This window comes from Neovison vison, chromosome 3, assembly GCF_020171115.1.
Source record: "Neovison vison isolate M4711 chromosome 3, ASM_NN_V1, whole genome shotgun sequence".
Taxonomy (NCBI): domain Eukaryota; kingdom Metazoa; phylum Chordata; class Mammalia; order Carnivora; family Mustelidae; genus Neogale; species Neogale vison.
In genome coordinates this window covers 211,731,689-211,754,837 of record NC_058093.1, presented here as the reverse complement: position 1 = coordinate 211,754,837, position 23,149 = coordinate 211,731,689, and the positions used below count along the sequence as shown (strand labels likewise).

The window sequence follows — 23,149 nt, the reverse complement described above, 5'->3', positions numbered from 1 at the left end:
TTAAAAAATTCTTATTTATTTATTTGTCAGAGAGAGAGGAGCGAGAGCGAGCACAGGCAGACAGAGTGGCAGGCAGAGGCAGAGGGAGAAGCAGACTCCCTGCCAAGCAAGGAGCCCCATGTGGGACTCGATCCCGGGACGCTGGGATCATGACCTGAGCTGAAGGCAGCTGCTTAACCAACTGAGCCACCCAGGCGTCCCTAACCTATAGTAGATATTTGAACTAGCCTATAACCTTGGTCAGAATGGATGCCCAAAGGGTGGGGCCCATACTCCTTGGTAGCTAGGAGACAGTATGCGCCCCCCACCGATTGGATACCTCCACTTGGCCTGACTCACCCTTGTATTTGGGCTTTGTTACTTGGGACTGGTTTCGGGGGACTTGTTTTTAAGTAAGTTCCCTGAAGGAGGAGGGGGAGCGCCAGGATGGAGCTGCTCTGGCTAAATAGGCCCTTACAATACAATGTACTCACATACACTGTATCATTCGGCAGGTTTTAGTCTATCTGCGAAGGTGTGCAACTATCACTGATACAGAACCCCGTGACATTTTCATCACCCCAAAAGAAACCCCTGTCCCCATTAGCAGTCCCCCCCCACTCCCCTCCACCCCTCGGTCCCAGACAGCCACTAACCTACTTTCTGTCTCTGTGCATTTGCTTATTCTGAACATTTCATGCAAGTGTAATCAGCCAATATGTGGCCTTTTGTGATTTCTTTTTCCTTTCTTCTTTTTAATTAGCATATTATGTATTATTTGTGTCAGGGATACAGATCTGTGACTCATCAGTCTTACACAATTCACAGCACTCACCACAGCACATACCCTCCCCAGTGCCCATCCCCCCACCACCGCCACCCCATCCCTGTCACCTCCCTCCCCTCCAGCAACCCTCAGTTTGTTTCCTGAGATTGAGTCTCTTATGGTTTCTCTTTCTCTCTGGTTTCATCTTGTTTCATTTTTTGCTTCCTTCCCCTATGATCCTCTGTCTTGTTTCTCAAATTCCTGATAATCAGTGAGATCATATGATAATTGTCTTTCTCTGATTGACTTATTTTGCTCAGCATAATACCCTTTAGTTCCATCCATGTCATTGCAAATGGCAAGATTTTGATGGCTGCCTAGTATTCCATTATGTATATATACCACATTTCCTTTATCCATCCACCTGTTGTTGGACATCTAGGCTCTTCCCATTGTTTGGCTATTGTAGACATTGCTGCTATAAACATTGTGGTGCAGGTACCCCTTTGGACCACTACATGTGTATCTTTGGGGTAAATACCCAGTAGTGCAATTACTGGGTCGTAGGGTAGCTCTATTTTCAACTTTTTGAGAAACCTCTATACTGTTCTCCAGAGTGGCTGTACCAGCTTGCATTCCCATCAACAGTGTAGGAGGGTTCCCCTTTCTCAGCACCCTGGCCCACACCTGTCATTTCCTGACTGATTAATTTTAGCCATTCTGACTGGTGTGAGGTGGTATCTCACTGTGGCTTTGATTTGTATTTGACTGACTTCTTTCTTAACATCATGTTTTCAAGGTCTCTCTGTGGTGTAGCACAAATTAGGGTTTCATTCCTTTTTATAGCTGAATAATATTCCATTGCCTAGATAGTCTACTTTTCATTTTCCCGTTCATCTGGCTGATGGACCCTTGGGTTGTTTTCAGCTTTCGGCCATCGTGGATCATGCTGCTGTAGACATTTGTTCTAAGTTTTTGCACAGACCTGTGTTTTCCTCTTTTTTATGCATATACTTAGGAGTGGCTGTGCTGGATGGTAAGGTGACTGTTTAACCCCTTTGGGGAACTGCGAAACTGTTTTCCAAAGCAGCTCTACCATATACATTCCCACCAGCAGTATATGAGGTTCCAATTTTTCCCCATCCTCACCAGCAGTTATTATTGTTGTTTTTTTAAAGATTGTTAAAATTAAAAAAAATAATAATCTCTATACCCAGTGTGGGCCTCAAACTCAAGACCCCGAGATCAAGGGTCTCCTGCTCCCCTGACAGAGACAGCCAGGCGCCCCTGTCTGTCCTTTTGATTACAGCAATTCTAGTGGGTGTAAAGTAGTGTCTCCTGATGATTTTGATTTGCCTTTCTCGGATGGCAAATGATGTTGAGCATCTTTTCATGTGCTTATGGGTCATTTGTATGTCTTCTTTGAAGAAATGCCGGTTCAGACCCTTTGATTATTTTTAAATTGGGTTGCTTGTATTTTTATTTTTGAGTTGTAGTTCTTTTTCTCTTTTTTGAGGTTTTATTTTTTAATTTTTTAAAGATTTTATTTACTTAAGGATGCGTGGGTGGCTCAGTCAGTTAAGCGTCTGTCTTCAGCTCAGGTCATGATCCCAGAGTTCTGGGATGGGCCCCTTGCTCAGCAGGAGGGGGGTACTGCTTCTCCCTCTCCCTCTGCTGTTCGCCCTGTTCATACTCTCTCTCTCTCTTACTCTGTCAAATCAATAACATCTCAAAAAGAAAAAGATTTTATTTATTTAAGAGAGAGCATGAGTGGGGGAAAGGGGCAGAGGGAGAAGCAGACTTCCTGCTGAGCAGGGAACCTGATGCAAGGCTTGATCCCAGGACACTGGGATCATGATTTGAGCCAAGGGCAGACACCCAGGTGCCCCTAAAATTTTATTTTATTTTTTTTATATATTTTTTTAAGATTTTATTTATTTATTTGCCAGAGAGAGAGAGAGAGCACAGGCAGGCAGAGTGGCAGCAGAGGCCCATTCTGATGTTGGCCGACTCCCTAACCACTGACTGATATCCAGCAGGTATCCCTCTGGCCTCAGGTTGCTATTCTCCCACTCTTGACCTTCTCAGGGAGATTGACACCTTGCAGCTTTTTCCTAGCTTAGAGATGGGAGTGAGATGTCCCAGGAGGTGCTTCCTTCTTGAGGTTCCCCTTTCTTTTGCCTCATTGGAATTCAGGTTGTCAATTTCCTATCATTTTGTCCATCAAGCCTGCTTGGTGCTTGTGCCTCAGGTCTCCTGTGAGTGCCCTGCTATGCTGAGTTCTCCACCCTTCGCCACACAGATGGGTTAGGAATGTGCATGGAGAAGATGCTGAAGTGTGGGGTGGTCTGGGCTCTGTGTCCCTGCCCATACTCCTAGTCCCTTGCCCAGTGCTGGGTGGGTGGGTAATCTCTGAATTACTGACATTTACCCTGAATTCCCACAATGGGGCCTCTGCCCTGGCTGGGCTGTCTCCTTCCTTGCAGGAACGTATGGACTAAGCAATGCGCTGCTGGAGACGCCCTGGAAGAAGCTGTGCTTTGGGAAGCAGCTCTTCCTGGAGGCCGTGGAGCGGAGCCAGGCACTCCCCAAGGATGTCCTCATTGCCCAGCTCCTGCATGTGCTCAACAATGATGAGGCGTGAGTGGGCGGAGCCTGCTGGGACAAGCAGAGGGTCCCACTTCTTCTCTAGTCCTGGGACATAGAGGCAGGCAGGCTGTGCTGCCCTGGGAGGCTTGTGGAGGTGACTGAGAACAGCTCCTCAGCCCGGGGGTGCCTGATAGACATACTGTTCTTTGTTCCTCTCTTAACTGCTCCCCTCCTGGGTCAGTATACTTGGAAGCTCAATGCTCTCAGAGGCTCGTTGTGGGCCTTTGTGGGGCAGAGAGTAGCTGAAGGTTCCCCATGTCTGCACACAACTGGTGGGAGATTCTAGAAAGCTCCAGGTGCTCAGCAAACCACAGAAGCAAGCAGCCAGCCTGGGAGTATGTCTGGGGGTTAATGTCCTTCCCACATGCTGTCCTACCAGTGCTGTGACACAGACACACCTGTCCCAGGAATCGCCTGGGGGAAAGAAGCTCCTGACCCAACTTCCTTAAGGCACCTCCATGGCCTCTGCACACAGTACCTGGCTCAGGGATGCTCCCCACCGCCACATGTCATGGCCATCCCACCTGGGAGTCAGAGGTGCTGGCCCTGCTACCTTCCTCCCATGCTTCAGTGTCACCCATACTCAGGCCAGGCCCCTATCCTGCCTAGATGACCCGATAGCCCCTCAGAGAGCCCCAACGGGCTGCCTCCTGCTTCTCTCTACTGGAACCCTTCCCTGCCCCTTGCTTAGTGTCCATCTCCTTTTGGAACCATGATCCTTTTGGAACCACAAACCATGGGACCTTTAGCCTCAGCATAGCCACCCCTCAGGGAAGCCCTTATTGGACTGGTCCAGCATCCCATGCTCAACTGTATGTAAGTCATGTGGCCCTCAGTCTCTTATCTGTCACTCCTGCTGGCCTGAAAAGGGGTCCTGGCCACTTCGACAGCTGTGGTCCCAGCGCCAGCTTCAGTGACTGGCAAGCTGCAGGGCTCAAGTGGGCTCCTGTCATGTGGAGAGATACCCATAGGGTACCTCTTGGGGCAGGCAGTGTGTGTGTGTGTGTGTGTGTGTGTGTGTGTGTGTGTGTGTGTGTAGCTGGGGACCCCTCAGCCAGGCCCCTGCCCCACAGAGCCCCAACCGCTCAGACCTCACCAAGACAGGTAGGTGAGTTTGCTCTGAGAGATGACATCTGTCCTTCCCCGGGGGCAGGGGGTGAGGGGGGTGTTGCCTGCACAGGTCTGACCAGATGGACCACCTCCCCCCACAGCATTTGCTGATTCAGCAGAGCCTTCCCCAGTGCTGAGCTCATAGGTGCTCCTGTCTCTGGGTCCTGGGAAAGCTCCTGGGGGCCCTGGTAGGGGGAGCTGGGCTGGCAGTCCCTGTCTGGCAGCCTGGGCCCAGTGACGGACCCTTAAATAAAAGACTGTACCGAGCTTGAGGCCTTCAGCAGAAAAGTGCCCAGAAAACCCTTGTGGTTCCCAAACCACCTTGTGAGGCTGGTAGGCTCCTTGGGCACTGCAGGCCTTAAGGATGGCAGGTGGTGCTGTGGGTGGGTGGGAGGGGGTGTTAGTGACCCCTCCTCTGTCCTTCCAGGCAGCTGCCAGACCCGGCCATTGAGGATCAGGGCAGGGAGTATGTGCAGCCCTTCCTGAGCAAGTACGCGGCTGTGTGTGTACGCTGCCCGGGCTATGGCACCAGGTATGAGGGGCGGCTGGGTGCGTTCAGTCCTGTCCCATGAGGAGCCCTGCCTTCCCTGAATGTTCTGGATCCCAGAGCCTCTGCCCTGTCTACAGGCAGCTGCCATTTCAGCTTGTGGGGCTATGGGGCCAGCAGATATCACAGGTGACAGCTATGGACAAAATGCTCACCGGCCTCCAGGGGCACTGCAATGTTTCCTGGGCTGCTTCCTGCTCCCTATGCAGCCATAAGGGGGCTGGGATGGCTGTGGGTGCCCTCAGGTTGCCAGATCCCTGTGGGGCCAGAGGTCTCACTGCCTGGCTCTTCCCCTCACTTCGCCCTGTGTCCTTGGGTCTGTTACATTCTGTGTGTGACCAGTGCAGAATTAGGTCATTTCAGCTTGGGGACATCACCCAAGAAAGGGTCAACTTCTGGTCTCAGCCTCAATGGGGGAGGGAATGCCTGGGAAGGAGAAACTGTTGGCATGAGTGTCTGCTGTCCCAATAAGTTCCTTTTGTGCCTCTCTCCCTCCTGGGCAGAGGAAGATTGGCTCTGTGTGCCTGGGAGGCCTATCCCATCCCCGTGATTCTGTCTGGGGCAACCTACCTGCTGTACTTGGAGGTGGGTGGTCTGCTGGACCAGCCAGGACGCTCTAGGAGTGCTGTTGTGCACCTGGCCCACATGGCCTGGAGACAGACTGTGGCCTTGGGCAAAGCAGCATCTTCCTGGATTCGGCTTGAACCAGGCCCTGTGGGTACCAGCCTTATGCCGGCCTGGTGAGGACTATGATGGATAGGCCAAGCTCTTGGGGGCCTGTGGCCACTGAGGACTCAGGGATGGGGTGCTTGGGTGGTGACAAGTGCTGAGAGATGCCACGATGATATCACATGTACTCTGGGTACATGGTGAGGTCAACACATAATTCTTGATTTTCGAGTTCAGGTTGGCCCGAGTCTTCCATCCTCCAGCAGATGACAGCTTCAAACCCTCTAGCTGGGGGATAGGATGGTAGGCAGGGCCAGGGTGGTGTCAGGGCCCAGCACTGATGCTCAGGGCCCAAGGGTTGTATGCTTGAATGGTGGCCTTTCCATTCTCAGGCTTTTCCCTTGGCAGGTGGCAGGGCATCCATTCTCAGGCTTCTTCAGCACAGACTTGTTTTCTAGACTAAATTACATGCTCATGTGTACCCACGTGCATAAGGCAGAGTGCCAGGTCTGCTCCCTGGTCAGGTGTGTGGCTGCTGGGTCCAATCCTGACTGGGACCCCCAGTCTTCAGCATGCATGTGCCTACTCTGGGTATCAGCCTGTACCGGGGCTGCTTGGGGACCTGGTACCTGCCCTCTCTCAGGGTGAGGCAGGTGGTAACAAAGTGAGGACTGTCCTTAGGGACAGCTGGCAGGAGGAGAGAAGGTGTGCTGAGCATTTGGGATGGGTAGTGGGGGAGGAAGACAGGAGAGGGTTCCTGGTGACAGAGACCTCATTTGGGGCTCTACCAGGCAGGCAAAGGGCTGAACATGGGCCCCCTGCTCTCTTTCAGAACCAACACCATCATCCTTGTGGACGCAGATGGGCACGTGACCTTCACAGAGCGTAGCATGATGGACAAGGACCCCTCCTGCTGGGAGACCAGCACCCACGAGTTCAAGCTGCAGAGCTAACCCCTCTCCGTGGGTGTGGCCATTGGGCTCCTGGAAGGCCCTGCCTCGAGGACCAGTATGGATAGGAGCCTCCTGTAGCCACACATACTGCCTGTGACTTGGGCAGGACCAGGGCCCTCTGGTGTTTCTGTGACCTGTCCGTGTCCGTGTGTCCAGCTCAGGGTCTGCCCTTATGCCAGTGGGAGTGACAAGAGTCCCACAGCCAGGCTTGGGGCAGGCCCAGGTGTGCTGTGCGTGTGTGAAGGCAACTGGGCCTGCACCCTGTCCAAGCATAGAAGCACAAACTCAAGGCACATGCTTCCATGCACACCTGCGGGTGCATGGGCACAGTACACACATGTACAGGTAATAGATGGGCACACGCATGCTCAAACACACACACCGATCCTAGCGTACACACATATGCATGCCAGACAGACAGAGATGTGCCTCTCACATCTGCAGGCACTGCCGGCCAGTGGGTCTTTGCTTTGATCAAAACAACAGGGTGTAGACTTGTGTTTAAAAGTGGCTCCCTCTCTCCTGGGCGTGGTCTACTTCTGGACAGTTAGACTTGCTCTTGGAGAGGGGGCTGAAGGATGACAAGAACCCCAGGAAAACCCACTGTCATAGAAGCACAGGCTGGTGGGTGGTCTTTTGTGCCCTGGGTGGGGGTGGTCTCCTGTGTGCATGGGGTAGTCCTGTTGGGGGAGGAGGGTGGTCCTGCCTGAAGCACCAGAGGTCCTGTGTATGCTGGAGCACCTTGGTAGCCTCTCAGGCACCTACCTGCCCACTGGGGGTCATGGGTCTTGGGAAGGCCCTCTCAATGAGGGGACACAGCCAACCCTTGCTGTTTCCCTTCTTGGGGAGTCAGACTTCATAGGAATCTGTACTTGAACGTGCGACCGTGATAATAAAATTCTGAGGCTGTGGTGAGTCAGTGCATTTCAGGTCTTTGTGTGATGGGGGACAACTGTGCAAAGGCTCAGTAGGGCTGCTTTCTTGGTCTACAGGAACTCCCAAGGCGCCTCTTCTCACTTTCTTCTTTTGCTCATGGATCCCTGAGCACCATGATGGAAACCTGAGGGGCCACTGGCCTGTCTATCCGTCTGTCCTTGGGCAGAGGCTGGGGTTGGAGAGAGCCTGTATGCTTGGGACATGATGGGTGGCAGTTACAGGGCCTCCTGAGCTGGGCTGAGGGGCCAGGGACTCATCTGGGTATAGTTGGGAGCCCTTGGGGACCACCCCATGGAATGGTGTCGTCAGGCCTACACTTGGGGTAGACTCTAGAGGCCAGGGGATGGTAGGAATTGATGAGTTTTGGGGCAAGGGGGCAAGTGAAGTCTGTCTCAACCTTAAGACCCTGGTTTGTGGCAAGCAACCAGGAGTTCCTGTCCCTAGGTCAGACTGAGCATCAAGGGGTTCCATGTGTGTCCAGTGCTGAGACCCAGGCTTCCATCGGCCTTTGAAGCTGGCCCCCCAACTTGGCCTTCGTAGAGCCAATGAGAGCTTGGGGTGGGGTGTGGACCTGTACCTGGCCCCACTTGCCTTTTCAACCTTTCCCTCTCTTCACCCTGAGCACCCCTCAGGGGCCTGATGCTCTCCTTGGCTCACTTTGAACTCAGAGGAAAAGTGCTTGATCATGGCAGATTTGAATGGGCCCCTTAGTGGTGGCATAGCCCACACCCCCAGGCCCAGGGGCAAACACTTGTTGGCTGAGCCACACCGAGCCAGGCTGTCAGCCCGGGCACTGCTGATGCCTCAGTACCCCATGCCGGCACCCACCCTGGCCGGCATGTCTGCCCTCATGGGGCACCACTAGGCAGGTGCAAAGCCATCTGATGTTTTTCTCTACCCCAGGGACGGGGCCTGTACAGGGATACCCCAGCCCTCAACCACCTTGGGCTCCCCAAGTGCCTGAGCCCCCTGAAGAAGGGGCAGCCCAAGATGTAATTCTATTATGCGTTAAGTTGTATGCCCCCCAAAAGATCTGTTGGCCCTAGCCCCTGTATCTCAAAATGTGACCTTAGGGTCTTTACAGAAGTAATCAAGATAAAATGAAGTCATTAGAGTGGGCTCTAATCAAGTATGACTGATGTCCTTATAAAAAAGGGAAAATTTGGACATGGGGACAGACATGCAGGCAGGCAGGAATGCCCTATAAGGACTGGAGCTATGCTCTCCCATGCCAAGAAGCTACCAGAAGCTGAGAGAGACTGGGAACAGATCCTTCTCTGTTTGCCTTTAGAGGGAGCATGGCTTTTTGATGGCTCTTTGATCTCAAACTTCTGGCCTCCAGAACTGTGAGACAATAAATTTCTGTGGTTTAAGCCACTCATTTGTGGTACTCTGTTATGGCAGCTCTAGCAAGCTAATACATTTGTGACCTTCATTTTACAGATGAGGAAATTGAGGCTTGAGGAGCTACCATAACAGTGTCTCAGTCCCTGGGGACATAGGGAGGCAGAGCCATTGGGCCAGGAAGGAGCAGGATGAGGATAAGGCATGTCTTGGGGTTTCTTCCCCTTGAAGACTCATGGTCCTCCTATGTTGGTTTCACCTGCTGCCCTGCATCCCCCCCCAATCATATCATTTATCTTGCCTCTGCCACTGCCCTTGGTTGTACTTTCTGCACAGCTTCTGCCCCAGGGCCTTGGCACTTGCTATCCCCTCTGGTTGATGAACTATTTCCCCCAAATACTGAAACCACATTCTCCCTCACATCCTGCAGCTCTTTGGTAAAGTCTTGGGGGAGGCATCCTATCTGAAGCTGCAGTCAGCCCTGCCTTGGTCCCTGCTCTATTTTCTATAGCAGTTAGCGTGGTGATGTGCTATGTGTTTTGCTTGATTGTTTCTTGTGTGTCTCCCTGTCAGAACAAGGGCTTTAGGAAAGCAAGGCCATTACTGCCTTGTCCATCACTGTATCCTGATGCCCAGGCCAGGTAGACATTTGAACCAAAAATGACATTGCTGGCACTTCCCAAGCCCCCATTTGTTTAGGCCTTGAAGTGAGAACCTTTGTGTGGTTAGAAGGGACCCTGGGAAGCTGCATGTTCTAGAAGTGCGTTTTTTTTTTTTAAGATTTTATTTATTTATTTGACAGCAAGAGAGAGAAGAGAGAGCAGGAAGACGAGCAGGAGGAGTGGGAGAGGGAGAAGCAGGCTTCTTGCCAAGCAGGGAACCTGATGTGGGGCTCAATCCCAGAACCCTGGGATCATGACCTGAGCCAAAGGCAGACGCTTAATGACTGAGCCACCCAGGCGCCCCTAGAAGTGCTTTTGACATGCCACACAGGAAGGGCTGATTCTGACCTTGGCATGGCTTAGCTAGTCATCAGATGTGTTGGATCCGTGAGTCCCCGACATGGTCCTCTTTTCCCAGATGGAAGGGGAATTTACCTCCTTTTCAGATGCCCCTTCCTAGATGAACTGCTTCTGCTCTCTGGCTCTAAGTCAGCCAGTTGAAGCATGTTGGCATGGAGGCAAGAGATGTGGAAATGACTTGATATGGAAGCCAAGCCTGAGTAAACAAGACCATCTCAGGAATGCAGCCTGGCCTTGAGGCTTGTCTTGGCAAGCCTGAGATCCCTCCCTTTGGCCTGCAGAGACACCTCCCTCTACACCCCACCACCAACACCTTATCTTTTGGTCTCATCTGCCAGCAGTTAGCATCATCCAGGCCCTTTAGCGGAGACCTGGCTCATGGGTGAGCTGGGCTCAAGTGGAAAACTAGGAACCAGAGGGAAAAGTTTTCCCCTCAGTTTGGGCTAGAGTTCCAGCTTCTAGGCATCCACCTAAGGCTAGGGAGGTCGTGTGGGAAAGCCATGTGGGAAGCCAGCTGTAGTGTGTTGGTGTGAGGTCTCAAGTCTGAGGCAACTCACCAAGCAACAAAGTGTGGAGAGTTCACTAAGGCTGGATGGTGGCATGCCAAGGGTTCCCATGAGCTCTGACCAAGGAAAGCAATTGGCCCAGCCATGGGGAGACTGGCCTCCCCTGGCCAAGTCCAGGAGCTAGAACCTCATGGGGCTTGGTCATATTTTTATTGTGAATTGCCTGGTGCTGACCACTGGGGTAACTGGGTGAACAGAAAGGGGCAGAAAGGGAGGGAAGGGCCTGGATAGGCCTCTACCTTCCTCAACTGGGAACATTCTTTCTCCCCGCCTTTTTAAATCTTTTTATTTTCATTTTGAAATGATTTCAACTTACTAAAAACCTGTCACCCAATTCCCCCAAATGTTAACACCCTATCCTACGTCTAACAACAGTAAAATGATTACAACCAGGAAATTCGCACTGATACTACTACCAGCTAATGTACAAACCTGATTTGAATTTTGCCAGTTGTCCTACTTCTCTTTCCTGAGCCAGGTTCCAATACAGGGTCCAGATCCCACCTCACACTTACTTGTGTCTCCTGTAATTGAAGACAGGTCCTTAGTTTATCTTTGACTTGAATGATCTTGACACTTGAAAAGCACCTGCCAGTTTTTTTTTTAGAATGGCCCTCATTTGGGTTCCTCTAATCTTTCAGGTTTTGCCTTTTGGTTAGAAATACCAACAAGTGATGCATGTCCCTCTCAGGAGGGCCACAATATGTCCCTTTACTGGTGCTGACTTTTGTCTTCATTTTTATTGAGGTATCAATAGTTTACTATAGAACGAACATCTTCAGGGTATAAATTTGATGTCTGGATGTGTGTACATTTGTTGGTGACCTCGATCACTTGGCTACCTGGTTGTCTCTCAGGTTTTTCTCCACTGCAGTTACTATTTTAGGTTTGACATTAGTGTCTTGGGGAGAAATTTTGCAACTCTGTAAAGCAATAAAAAAAAACCGCTATCAGTTCTCATACTTATGCCCCCTATTTTTTTAGCATCCGTGATTGTTGTCCGCTAGGTTTGTGCTGGCTGCCAAAACGGAGATTTCCTACTTCTATTATTCCTTCCACATTTATTCACTGGAGTTCTGGCTAAGGAAGAGCTCTCTCTTCTCCGTTTACCCATACCCTCCCTTTTCCGAGGTTACTGAAATGGCATTAGCAAGTGGAAAAATGCCGGACAGTTTAGCGTATTTGTCCTTTTTTCCCATTGATTATGCTAATGATTTTAATTGGAAACGTAATGACTGTGAGCCTACGATCCCGCCCGCACTACGTAAACCACGCAGACGCCCTCTGCTCCCGGCGTTCCCCGCGCCGCTGGCTCCCCGCGCTTCCCGCGTTTTCCCGTTCCCGGCATCCCCTGCGCTCCCCGTTCCCAGGCATTCCCTGCGCTTCCCGCGCTCTCCTGTTCCCGGCATTCCCTGCGCTCCCCGTTCCCGGCGCTCCTCGCGGCCGCCGCCCTCCGCGCGGCGGGCCCCGCCCCGGGGGCGACCGTTAGCGCGGCCGCGGCCCGAGCTCCTGGTCCCGCCCACGCGGCCGAGCTATTGGGCGGCGTGCCGTGGCCGCGAGCGCCACGCGCTGCCAATTGGCGGCCTCCGCAGCCCGCTCCGCGATTCCCCCAATGCGGGGCGCCCGCGTGCTGGGATTGGCCACGAGTCTCCAAGGCCCGCCCTCCGCTCGCCCCGCGCGGCAGGCGGGTCCGCGGTCCGGAGAGAGCTTGGGAGGCCTTTCTAGATGGCGGCAGCGGCGGCCGTGGCGGTCAGGCCGTGAGGGTCTCCCTCCCTTGGTCGAGCTGCGGGCAGCTCGGGCACGCCGCGGGCGCCGGAGGTAGGTGCGGGGCGCGAGGGGCGCCCCGCGGGCGGGCGCTGCGGCCTGCGCGAGGGCGCGCCCTTCCCCTTCCTCCTTCCCGGGCCGAGGGCTGAGGGCCCGAACGGCGGGGTGGGGCGGAGCGGGAGGGCGCGAGGCGGGGCAGCCACGCGGAGACCCGGCCTTTGTGAAGCATCATGGCCGCGGGCCTCGGAGGACGCGGGGCGGGGGTCCCGCCGTGGCGGGGTGGGGGTGGGGCGGGGGCGAGCCCTAGGCCCAGGTGGCGCGGACGCGGGTCGCTTTCTGCCCGGGCAAAGCCCGAATGTAAAGAGGTCCCTCGTTCTGGGGGCCCGAAGTCGTAGCGTCGCTTTCAGGCGGGAAACGTACGAACCCGGTTAGTGCTCGCCCAGGATCCTACCGGGTGTAACAGTTTGGGAAATCTGAGAAGTCGCCTAAGTCTTTTTCTTCGCCAAATGCTCGTGGACTGAGTGTCACTTAGATAGGCGGAATGTGGTTTTGTTGTAACAATGGTCGTGGTAGAAATAAATGGAAGGTGACAACCTGTTGATAGTGATACCTGTCAAGTATCATTCGATGGACTTGGGTTGCTCATGGTAGGAATTTGATTTGCTGTTGTGCATGCTTGCATGTACCTTGATACCTGATGCACGGCAGTCCAGGCTAGGGCTGGTGACTCTGAGGCCAACCAGCAGGCGGAGACCCTCTGTTAACTGGTGGAAGCCTGGACTCTCAGTCCGAGGCCTCACGCACAGTGGCTCAAATTCTGCCGCAGGCTATCACTCACCAAAGGGAGTGAATGGCTAGTCAGGAGTTCGCCTGTGAGTACAGGATGTGAGGCCTGTTAGAGGATGACAAAAGGAATGGATGAGGTCATACTGCTGCTGGGTTGGGCGGGAGGCTGCAGTGTGAGAGGCTTGACGGAAAGGCACCAGCCCCAGCACTGGACATGACAGCCAGCGCCTCAATGCCAGCTCAGCAAGTGGACTTCTGTGAAGGGCGCTGTCCAAGCCTATTGGTTTTACCCCATGTGCCAGGGATCCAGGGGAGCCTGCTGCTAGTCTGCTGCTGGCTTATGGTTCACTTGGCAAGCAACGTTTGCATCCATGTGTTCAGTCAGCTGCAGCAGCAGTGAGGCTGATGGTGGAAGAGTCACTCTTTGAGCCCTTTATGGCCAGGCACTCTGTAGGGCACTTCCTGGGGATAGTTTTATAATCTGCCCATGACCTTGGTAGTAGAAAACATGAATCTCACCCGATTGCCTGGTCTTGGTCCCTCTTAGTAGCTGCCCTTCCCCCTTTGGTGGTCTTAGCTAGCTTCCCGGCTTTAATGCCCTCTCTGTTTGATATCTCCCATCGCCTTCTCTAGCCCTGACCTCTCTTCTGAGCTGCTGTCTCTTCCGGATCTCCATATGTTACTTTGATGCCAAGTAACCATGGCCAAACCTAAATCCTTATTTTCACCCACTCCACAACACTTCCCATGCTGCCTTCACCACCTCAATGCGTAACAGCTCCATTCATGACCGTAGAGTCACCTGGATTTCTCTCTTAGGCCTCCATAAAACACTCAGGACCATTTCTTACCACCTCCAGCTTAATGTGCTATTCTGAACTGCCTGGTGAGCCTTTTAATTCTTCTCTTTGCTCTCACCCTTCCCCCCCCCCCCACTCACCCATAAAAGTTTTTCTGGACACAGAAGGATTCTTTTGAACTGTAAGATAGTGTAAAACCAACGAAGTTAGGAGGGGAGCCAGTTTGCCTGGTGGCAAAGCAGCTTTACCACACTGCTTTCTAGCAGTGTGACTTTGAGCAAGTTGCTTAACCTTTCTGTCCTTAACCTTTCTCTTAGTGCCTGAGAACTGGTGAGTGAAAACGTACCTCCTAGAGCAGGGCCTGCCTAAGGGTCGGTTGCCTCTGCATCCCTCGATCATGCAGCCTCAGTGCTTAGACTCTCCTGTCCAGTGGCCCATCTCTTAAGATAAGAGCCTGGTCTCAGTTGCCCTTAGCATGCTGCTTTCACCTACAGCACTGCACTTCTACCCCAGGGCCTTTCCTCTTCTGTTATCTGGAAAACACCCTCTCTACCCACCTAGCTCACTCTCCTGCTTTCAGGTGGTCTCTGACTGTGTAGTCTTTGCTGTCTGCCCTTTCTGAAGTTGTGCCCCCACCCCCAAATCCTTGCTTTGTTTTTTCTTGATACTTCTCAGCTTTTCTTAGTTGTTTCTTCATCTCTCTTTCTAAAAAGTGAGCTCTGTGAGGTAGGGATTTTGTCTGTTTTGTGTCCTTAGCATCTAGAATGGCACATGGGCCATATAGAAAGCGTTCATCAAACTTGTTGAATGAGGAGAGCAAGCTTACAGGGGAAAGTAGGGAACTTGTCCGGGACTGCCCTACTGTGGAGTTCTGAACCTTGAGTTGCTGCCGCCTGGGGCTGGTCAGCCTTTCCTGATCTCGCAGGGAGAAGGAACACTTTTTTTCCTCTACAGCTCCCTGACCCCACCCCTGCACCTCTTCTAGGCCTCCGTGCTTTGTTGTCATTATCATCTTTGCTTTGTGCTTTGGTGATGGCAGCTGCTTGGTCTTTTAACATGGTAGCAGGTGTCCCCATCCTGTACCACTGTTTGTTTTCAGTTCTCCCCTCCTTTTCAGCTCTCAGAATCACAGATTGGCTCTTGGTAGTGTCTCCACAGACCTACCAGAAGCCGAGATGTTTGGTCCTGATTTTTATCTGTGTTCTGTAGCACTGTACATGCTGACCTGTCTGTCCTTCTCTGAAATGATATTTGTTGGTTGCCAGGAAACTGGCCTTATTTTGCTCAGTTCTCCTCATGCCTGTTCAGCTGCAGCCTCCTTAGCGTTTACCTCAGTTCTGAGTCTTGTTATCTGTATGCTGTATTCGGTTGATCTTTAGCACCTTTGACAGATATACCTTTGGGGGAAGTATTGTGGTAAAATTCCCACTGAATTCAGAAATGTAAGGACATTTTAGAATCTCGGAAATAGAGTGACAGCTTAGTGGTCATTGCCCTTCCAGCTGTGTCCAGGTGGTGGGAACCTTGTCTCTTGCTCATGGTGGTACATGTAGAAAGCCAGTGAATGAATATTGGTAGAATGAATTAATTAAATCTGAGTAAGCCTCTGGTGTTTATGTTGTGTCTCCTTGAAAGTACAACCATCATGCATTACTTCTTCACTGTAAACTTCTTAAGTGTGTGATATCTGCTGTCTTCTGTTCTGTCCATGCAGCCAGTCAAGCCTGCCCTATGTGGGCATGGGCATGCATGTGCATATCTGCATCCGTGTGCATGGCATGTTCATGCGTGTGTGTGTGTCTGCATGGTGTGGGAGTGTGTGCGCACATTTGCATCTGCACGTGCTTCTCCTCTGATTTGATGCCCAGCCCCCCTGCAGACCTCTGGGTTTTTGGATTGTTCCTCTGACCTGTTTTTTCACATCATCCCTTTTGTAGCATTTCTCTGAAGGGAAGCTTCCCAGAGTTGCATCCTCAACCCTCTTCTTGGTCTGTGTTGCCTCTCTGGGCAGCCTCTCTCCTGTGGTTTTGGTGACTGTCACCTTGCTGATACGTTCTGGGCTTCTGTTTCGGGGCCAGTCACGGCTCCAGAGCTGTGGCCTCAGCAACCAATGGACAGGTCTGCTTGAAGGCTCCATCCATTCTCCTCTGCAGGCTCCTGCCTGAATGCTGGAACACGTGTGTCCCTCCAGAGGAGAAGTCTCATTCGCCTTCAGTTCCCTCTTGTCTCTGCTCTCCACCTCTACCCGGTCAGCAGTGTGGTCAGTTCTGTGTCTTCACTGTTCTTGAGGGCTCCAGCCCCGTTAACACAGCCTCTTTCATACCTTTGTGCTCTGGCCTGGAAGACTGACTGCCCTCTCTGCCTTGGGCATAAGCACTGGGCCTGGCACAGCTGTCAGTTTCCCTTTTCAAATAGGGGCTGAATTGTGGCATGAGAATCACTTCACCCTTGGTGGTTCCTTATTGTCCCCCAGGAGGGAGCCAGGTTCCGGATGGCACCCAGGGCTTCCTATGCCTTGGCTCCAGCTGTCTCCTGAGTCTCTCCCCACCAAGCCTGGCCAGGTTCCCTTCCCCACAGCCACCACTCCCTCCTCTACTGGGAACAGAACCATGCCACCTCTGGCGACCTCAGCACGCTGCATCACTGTCTCGGTCCACGTGCCACCTTGTGGGCCCAGGAGAGCCCTGGGGTCCCTGGGTGGCAGAGCGCCTGGCCGTACCTCTGAGGCCCTAGTGCCGCAGAGTTGAGCTGAGGGTCTCGCACTCGCTCTCGCCCTCTGACTGACCCAGCCCTAGCAGGTGAGTGGATCCATATCGCTCTGATGGCCAGAGGGAGGCCACACACCTTATGTGGTTTCTGGAAAGGGCAGCCTTGCACCGCGAGCTTGCTTACCTATTAAACTGAGTTAGGGGAATGCTGCGGTGAAGCTTAACCTAGTTTAAAAAAAATTTTTTTTTTGAGCCTTAACATTAATACTGTTTTTTTGCTTCTGAAGTAGGAATTACAGTGGACAATTAAGATATTTAATTTTACACTTAAATTATAATTTAGGTTCTGAAGGAAGAATGTAGAGCAGTTGTTTTAAAGCCTAGAAGGTTCTCTAAGGCAATAGTATTTCACATTCTTTACTACACTGTTAATAGCACTTGACTCTCAGTACCAGGGAAGCAGAAGGTTTCTGTCATTTTGTGACGATGTTTTTAAATCTCTTTGCAGGTGGAAGAAGAAAGGTGCCACTTTGGCATGAAGACAGACTCGCTTAGTCGTCAGTCATTTAAGCTGAGTGCATTGTGATTTCCAATAATTGAGGCAGTGGTTCTAAAAGCTGTCTACATTAATGAAAAGAGCAATGTGGCCAGCTTGACTAAGGCGCCAGCGTGTGCAGCGCGGGCAGGACGGCACCCGGGTCTCAACGGACTTGTGCATGTTAGCTGTATAGATTTATGTAAGGTTTTTTAAAACTCTGGTCTTTTAAAATAGTCTTAACCACTTTTACTATGGAGACATATGAGAGTCCCTCTCCTCTCCCGCGTGAGCCCGCAGGAGGAGCGGTGATGGAGAACCGAGCTTGCCCCCTCCAAGCGCTGCCCCGTGAACAGTCTCCACCACCTCCCCTGCAAACGTCCAGTGATGCAGAGGTAATGGACGTTGGCTCTGGTGGTGATGGACAGGCCGAACCCCCTGCTGAGGACCCGCTCAACTTCTACGGAGCTTCTCTTCTCTCCAAAGGATCCTTCTCTAAGGCCCGCCTCCTCATAGACCCGAACTGTAGTGGCCACAGCCCGCGCACCGCCCGGCACGCACCTGCGGTCCGGAAGTTCTCCCCTGACCTTAAGTTGCTTAAGGATGTAAAGATTAGCGTGAGCTTTACCGAGAGCTGCAGGAGTAAGGACAGGAAGGTGCTGTACACAGGAGTGGAGCGCGACACTCGTGCAGAGTGCGGTCTGGCCCTTAGCCCTGTCAGTGGAGACGTGCATGCTTGTCCCTTTGGCGGGAGTGTTGGGAACGGGGTAGGTATAGGGGGTGAGAGTGCTGATAAGAAGGATGAGGAGAATGAGCTGGATCAGGAAAAGAGAGTGGAGTACGCAGTGCTCGATGAGTTAGAAGATTTTACTGACAATTTGGAGCTAGATGAAGAAGGAGCAGGCGGGTTCACGGCTAAAGCAATCGTGCAGAGAGACAGAGTGGATGAAGAGGCCTTGAACTTCTCCTATGAGGTATGTTGGCGACCCCTCCTTTGGAGCACTCTTTGCAAAACCCAAAGAGGTGTTGGGAACTGCAGCATCTTTTGAAAGCTGATGTTACAGAGGAAAAAAAAAAAAAAACCCATATGAGGTGGAATAATGTTAATGTGGAAAAGAAAAAAACTGTAAGAAATCCAAGTTTTAAAATTTTTCCGAAAGAAAGGTTTGGCTGAGCAGTCGACCTTGTACCCTTTATGCAGCCTGAGTTGGAAGGTGCTGCTGAGGAGCACTTCCTGGTGGCGTGTGCACCTGTGCCAAGTGTCAAGTGTGTTGGTTGCAGTTTTCAGTTTCTTCCTGTTTGTTTTTCAGATAATCACGAAACATAAAGGCATACCTAGGCCCCCACTTGAGAGTGCCTCATTTCTGTGTCTGTTCTAATGCTGTTGAGCTTGCCTACGGTACAGGAACATAGGCTCTGGGGGCCCTGGTGTCTGAACAGCATGTTTTGCAGGATGATTTTGACAACGATGTTGATGCTCTGTTGGAAGAGGGTCTTTGTGCTCCCAAAAAGAGAAGAATGGAGGAGAAGTATGGAGGAGACAGTGACCATCCATCTGATGGAGAGACAAGCGTGCAGCCAATGATGACCAAGATTAAAACTGTGCTAAAAAGTAAGTCAGCCGGGTAGAAAGTCATGTGTTCGTGGGGTGGCAGAAGTGCCGGTTAGAGAGCCCTTGGGTGCCAGGCAGTGGTCTGAGCAGTGGGCACATGTTTGAGGGAGGACAGGCACGTGTGATGAGGGGAAACAGACAAGACACGGGGGGGTGCACCAGATGCACGATGACCTGGGTGCAGATTGTGGGGTCCACTGTGGTTGCACACCAGAGTAGCTGGTGTTGTGCAGGGGAATGGGTGGGCACTTCTGATGGGGTGAGGAGTTGGTGATGGTGTTGTTGCTGGGAGATGAGAAGATGGACAACTGGAGATGTGAGGCCAAGGCCAGAGGTGGGTGCAGCACTGTGGCAGGTGATGGTTGCAGTCTGGGTTCTGGATTCAATGCCAAGTGTCAGGAGAAGCCTCTAGAAGCAGGCTGGTGTTGTTACACAGTTTTTGTCTAAAAGCATAGCTCGTATGGCTGCAGCCTGGTGTGTGTGCTTTAGGTGGCCAGGGTGGGAGCTCCTGTGGTAGGGGTAAAGGTGTTCCAAAAGTGCACTTGGATTTGGGGTTGGGGGGAGCAGTCGGCCTGGAGTTGCCTGGGGGGCTGGGCATTGGGCCTTGCGATGAGACTGAACAGATGCATGGGGAGCACAGTTGAGACCTTAGGCTGAGGGCTGGGGTGCAGAAGGTGGCCAGGCGTGATGGGAGGGAAACGAGGTGTAGGTGGGGTGCAGTCTCCCACAGCAGAGATCCACTCAGTGAGTGATCTCAGTGAGCTCGCCCCCAGTGGGGAAGTGTCCCCTGTCAACCCATCCAGGGTTGGTTGTGCCGGGCGCCACAAAGCCCTGTCCGTTATGAGCGGCCTGGTTTAGGTTCACAGTGCTGGCCATGAATGCAGGCTTGCCACTGGACCTGCCTGCACAGGGCACTGCTGTGCCCTTCCCTCTGCAGCCTTCTCCACCTCACCTGCCTGGCAGCCTGCCCCACAGTGCTGCCTTCCAAGAGCTGCAGCACGGGCCTCACACTCACAGGCTGTGTGTAAGCTGCACGTGAACTCTTCAAACGGCTGGACCAATTTTATGACTGCTACTTGTCACAAATGAGTAGGATCTGTGTCCCTTATTGTACTTTGCTGGAATTTTGTTTGCCTCTCTTTGTCCTGACTGAGCCCAAAGCTGGTGTAAGGCAATTCCTTGGCTCTAGCCTGGGTAGGGGAGAGTGCCTAACAGTGTCTCTGCACCTCTGACCTGTAGTGCTCCCTCCTGTGGGCCATCCTGGCATCAGCTATCAAGCCAGTATTGTTACGTTCTGATATCAGGCCAGGGCTTAACATTGACGGCTGGGGACCTGGCACGGGGATGGCTACTCCCTTGTCCGTGAGAGTCCTTCATGCCATTTCATTATGTCTCTGTTTTTAAATTTTCATTTGTTTTTTTCTTTTGTTTCTAAATTACTTGTTCCTAGTTCCTATAAGAGAATTAAGTTTCAGTTAAGTCTTTGTACTTTTCCTAGTCACTGGGCCTGTCAGTGGCAGATATCAAGTGTGTGATATGTCTTGAGCTTTTTTCTGTGACTATCTGTAAAGCAAAGAAGGGATTGGGAGTAGTGTTTTTAAAACTGATTTAGAAACTTATGAATTGAGGGCACCTGGTTGGCTCAGTGGGTTAAGCTTCTGCCTTTGGCTCACGTCAGGATCTCAGGATCCTGAAATTGAGCCCTGCATCAGGCTCTCTGCTCAGCGGGGTGTCTGCTTTCCCACTCCCTCCCCCACCCCCACCCTGCATGCCTCTCTGCCTACTTGTGATTTTTCTCTCTGTAAAATAAATAAATAAAATCTTTTTAAAAAATTAAATTTAATTAAAAAAAAAACGAATGAATTGGAAGTAGTGTTTCATTTGCTGGTGAGAGTGTGCAGCTCAGATACAAGGAACACTTGCTCTCGAGTCATGGGAGCAGTGGTCAGCAGGCATGCAATTGATTAGCAAAGCTTACTCAGCCCCTGGGGTGCCTCTGGCCGCAGCCAAGGCAGGCAATGAGGGATTGAGGACCATGGTTCCCACAGCTTGCAGACAGCAGCTAAGGCCAGAACTCATGTCTTGCAGAACCTTGTCCCAGGCTCCTTCATGTACCACGTGCTGTTCTAGGCCCAAGAGGACAGCAGTGAACAAGGCAGACAGCTTCCTGGTTGAGGAGGGACTTAGATTCTCTGGATTGGAGCCATATAAACAAGCACAGCATTGAGAACAGAGTTCATGCATGGGTGGTGCTGAGTGGCAGGCAGGACTGGGGTAGGCTCTGTCTGGTGGGGGGTGGGGTACTCCCCTACTCCCCTAGTTCTTTTTTTTTTTTAAAGATTTTATTTATTTGACAGAGAGAGATCACAAGTAGGCAGAGAGGCAGACAGAGAGGAGGAAGCAGGCTCCCCACCGAGCAGAGAGCCCGATGCGGGACTCGATCCCAGGACCCTGAGATCATGACCTGAGCCGAAGGCAGTGGCTTAACCCACTGAGCCACCCAGGCGCCCTCCCCTAGTTCTTTAGACATTCTTTTCTATCCTCAGTTGACTCTGCTATTTTTATCTACCATGTGTCATAATTTTGAAGCCATCTCTACAACTCCCAAGTGTTTTTGAAGTGAATGTGGAATTCTCTTGTCTTCCGTGCAGGTCGTGGCCGTCCTCCTACAGAACCATTGCCCGATGGGTGGATCATGACATTCCATAACTCCGGAATCCCAGTGTACCTACACAGAGAGTCTCGGGTGGTTACCTGGTCCAGGCCGTACTTCCTGGGAACGGGAAGCATACGGGTAGGGGATGCATCAGTCATGAATTTAGTCTTGTAAGTTTGCAGACTGGACATGCACATGCTGTGTTTGCATGGTAGCCAGGAAGAGGCAAGTGGAAGTCTTCAGATGTTCGGAACTCCGGGGTCATCCTTGTAATCTGTGTTGCAATTTCACTATCCACAGAAACATGATCCTCCTCTGAGCAGCATTCCATGTCTGCATTACAAGAAAATGAAGGACAATGAGGAAAGAGAGCAAAACAGTGAGCTCGCCCCCAGTGGGGAAGTGTCCCCTGTCAAGCCCCTGAGCCGATCTGCAGAGTTGGAGTTCCCCCTGGAAGAGCCCGACTCCATAGGAGCTGACTCGGGGGCCCTAGATGAGAAGGACCCACTGGGGGCTGAGGCTGCCCCTGGGGCCTTGGGGCAGGTGAAGGCCAAGGTTGAGGTGTGCAAAGACGAATCAGTTGGTAAGTTTCTGGGGTGAACTTTCTTTCCTTCCTTGCTGGCTGGGATCCATCTGCAGGGATATGGCTGCACTCCACGCCTTCCTTAGGGTCACATTCCTCCTGCTGAAGGCCACCTGTTCTGCTTTTTCCTGTGAGGAAGGGACTTCTGGGGACCTCTCTCCATTCTTACGTGGTGGGAAATGCCTGTCTCCATGATCTTAGGACCTGTCTTGGTCTGTGGGCCCCACATGGCGGGTGCTGCCATGGACATGGCATTTTACTCTGGTCACTTTTGTGACCTTTCCTGAAATCCTGATTTTTCAGTAGGATGTGCTCACATGGTGTCATTTTGATCTATCCTGATACACTCACAATGAACTTCTTCAATCTATAGATTCAGTACTGACAGACAGCCACTATTCTGTGGATGTTCCCCCTCTTCAACCCCATGATGGCTTTTGGCTCTGTGTCAGTGTTTCTCTTCTCTCTTCTGGGTTTTTTAGCTTAGGCCTACCCATGCAAGTCTTAATTGTTTCTACAGTGGTGGCAGACGTCTCAGCTCACCTGCTAAATCTCTTTCAAAGAGGACTTGGTGTTTTTAGGGTTTTTGGTTATTGCTATTTAGATAGTGTCTGAGTATTGCTGCCCAGCCTTTCTTGTAACTCTTAGGTTTGAGGAGCCTAGAAAAGCTAGGGCAGAGTGGGGGCTGGGGGAGGCACCACTGCTGAGGGAGAGGTGGCCTTGGTGGAGAGGGCCAGTTGGAGCCTTGAGCATCCGGGGAAAGGCAGGGTGTGTCACTGGCCCCCAGCTTCTCCTGTGCACTGACTGCCTTCTCCCCCCGACCTGCCTGTCTTCTCCCCCCGACCTGCCTGCCTTTTGCCTCCCTCCCCACCACGTCAGCTTCCCCTGTCTTCTGTCTATATCGGGGCTTTTCTCAGGACCCAGCTGGACAGGAGCTTTTGCTTTAAGACCTCAACATAATGGTTTCTTTCTTCAAATCCATCTTTTACGCACACATGACACCTGAATGTGTTCTTGGTTTTTGGCAAACACCTGTGTTTCGCATCTAATTTTAGTCCCGTGGGAGAGGTGACCACTTGGACTTGTTTCCAGACTTCCTTCCTTGTGTTCACGTGTAAAGAAATACGTGGTTTAGGGGTGTAATCTAGTGGGTGCAGGTATATT

At 52.0% G+C, this 23,149-nt stretch overlaps 2 protein-coding genes across 5 annotated transcripts in view; both read left to right on the top strand.

Moving 5' to 3' along the window:
• The window catches only part of TANGO2 (transport and golgi organization 2 homolog), a 40,558-nt gene extending 32,970 nt beyond the window's left edge, over nucleotides 1-7,588 (top strand). For all 4 annotated transcript variants that reach the window (XM_044243698.1, XM_044243697.1, XM_044243696.1 and 1 more), the window contains exons 7-9: nucleotides 3,232-3,385; nucleotides 4,932-5,036; nucleotides 6,553-7,588. In XM_044243698.1, the coding sequence (XP_044099633.1) occupies nucleotides 3,232-3,385; nucleotides 4,932-5,036; nucleotides 6,553-6,673 (380 nt within the window). In that variant the 3' untranslated portion in view covers nucleotides 6,674-7,588. The remainder of the gene's footprint in view (nucleotides 1-3,231; nucleotides 3,386-4,931; nucleotides 5,037-6,552) is intronic.
• A 4,664-nt stretch (nucleotides 7,589-12,252) lies between these two features.
• The window catches only part of DGCR8 (DGCR8 microprocessor complex subunit), a 35,868-nt gene continuing 24,971 nt past the window's right edge, over nucleotides 12,253-23,149 (top strand). Inside the window, exons 1-5 of the mRNA XM_044243695.1 lie at nucleotides 12,253-12,359; nucleotides 17,108-18,108; nucleotides 18,587-18,746; nucleotides 21,398-21,540; nucleotides 21,703-21,985. Coding sequence (XP_044099630.1) covers nucleotides 17,389-18,108; nucleotides 18,587-18,746; nucleotides 21,398-21,540; nucleotides 21,703-21,985 — 1,306 coding nt within the window. The 5' untranslated portion in view covers nucleotides 12,253-12,359; nucleotides 17,108-17,388. The remainder of the gene's footprint in view (nucleotides 12,360-17,107; nucleotides 18,109-18,586; nucleotides 18,747-21,397; nucleotides 21,541-21,702; nucleotides 21,986-23,149) is intronic.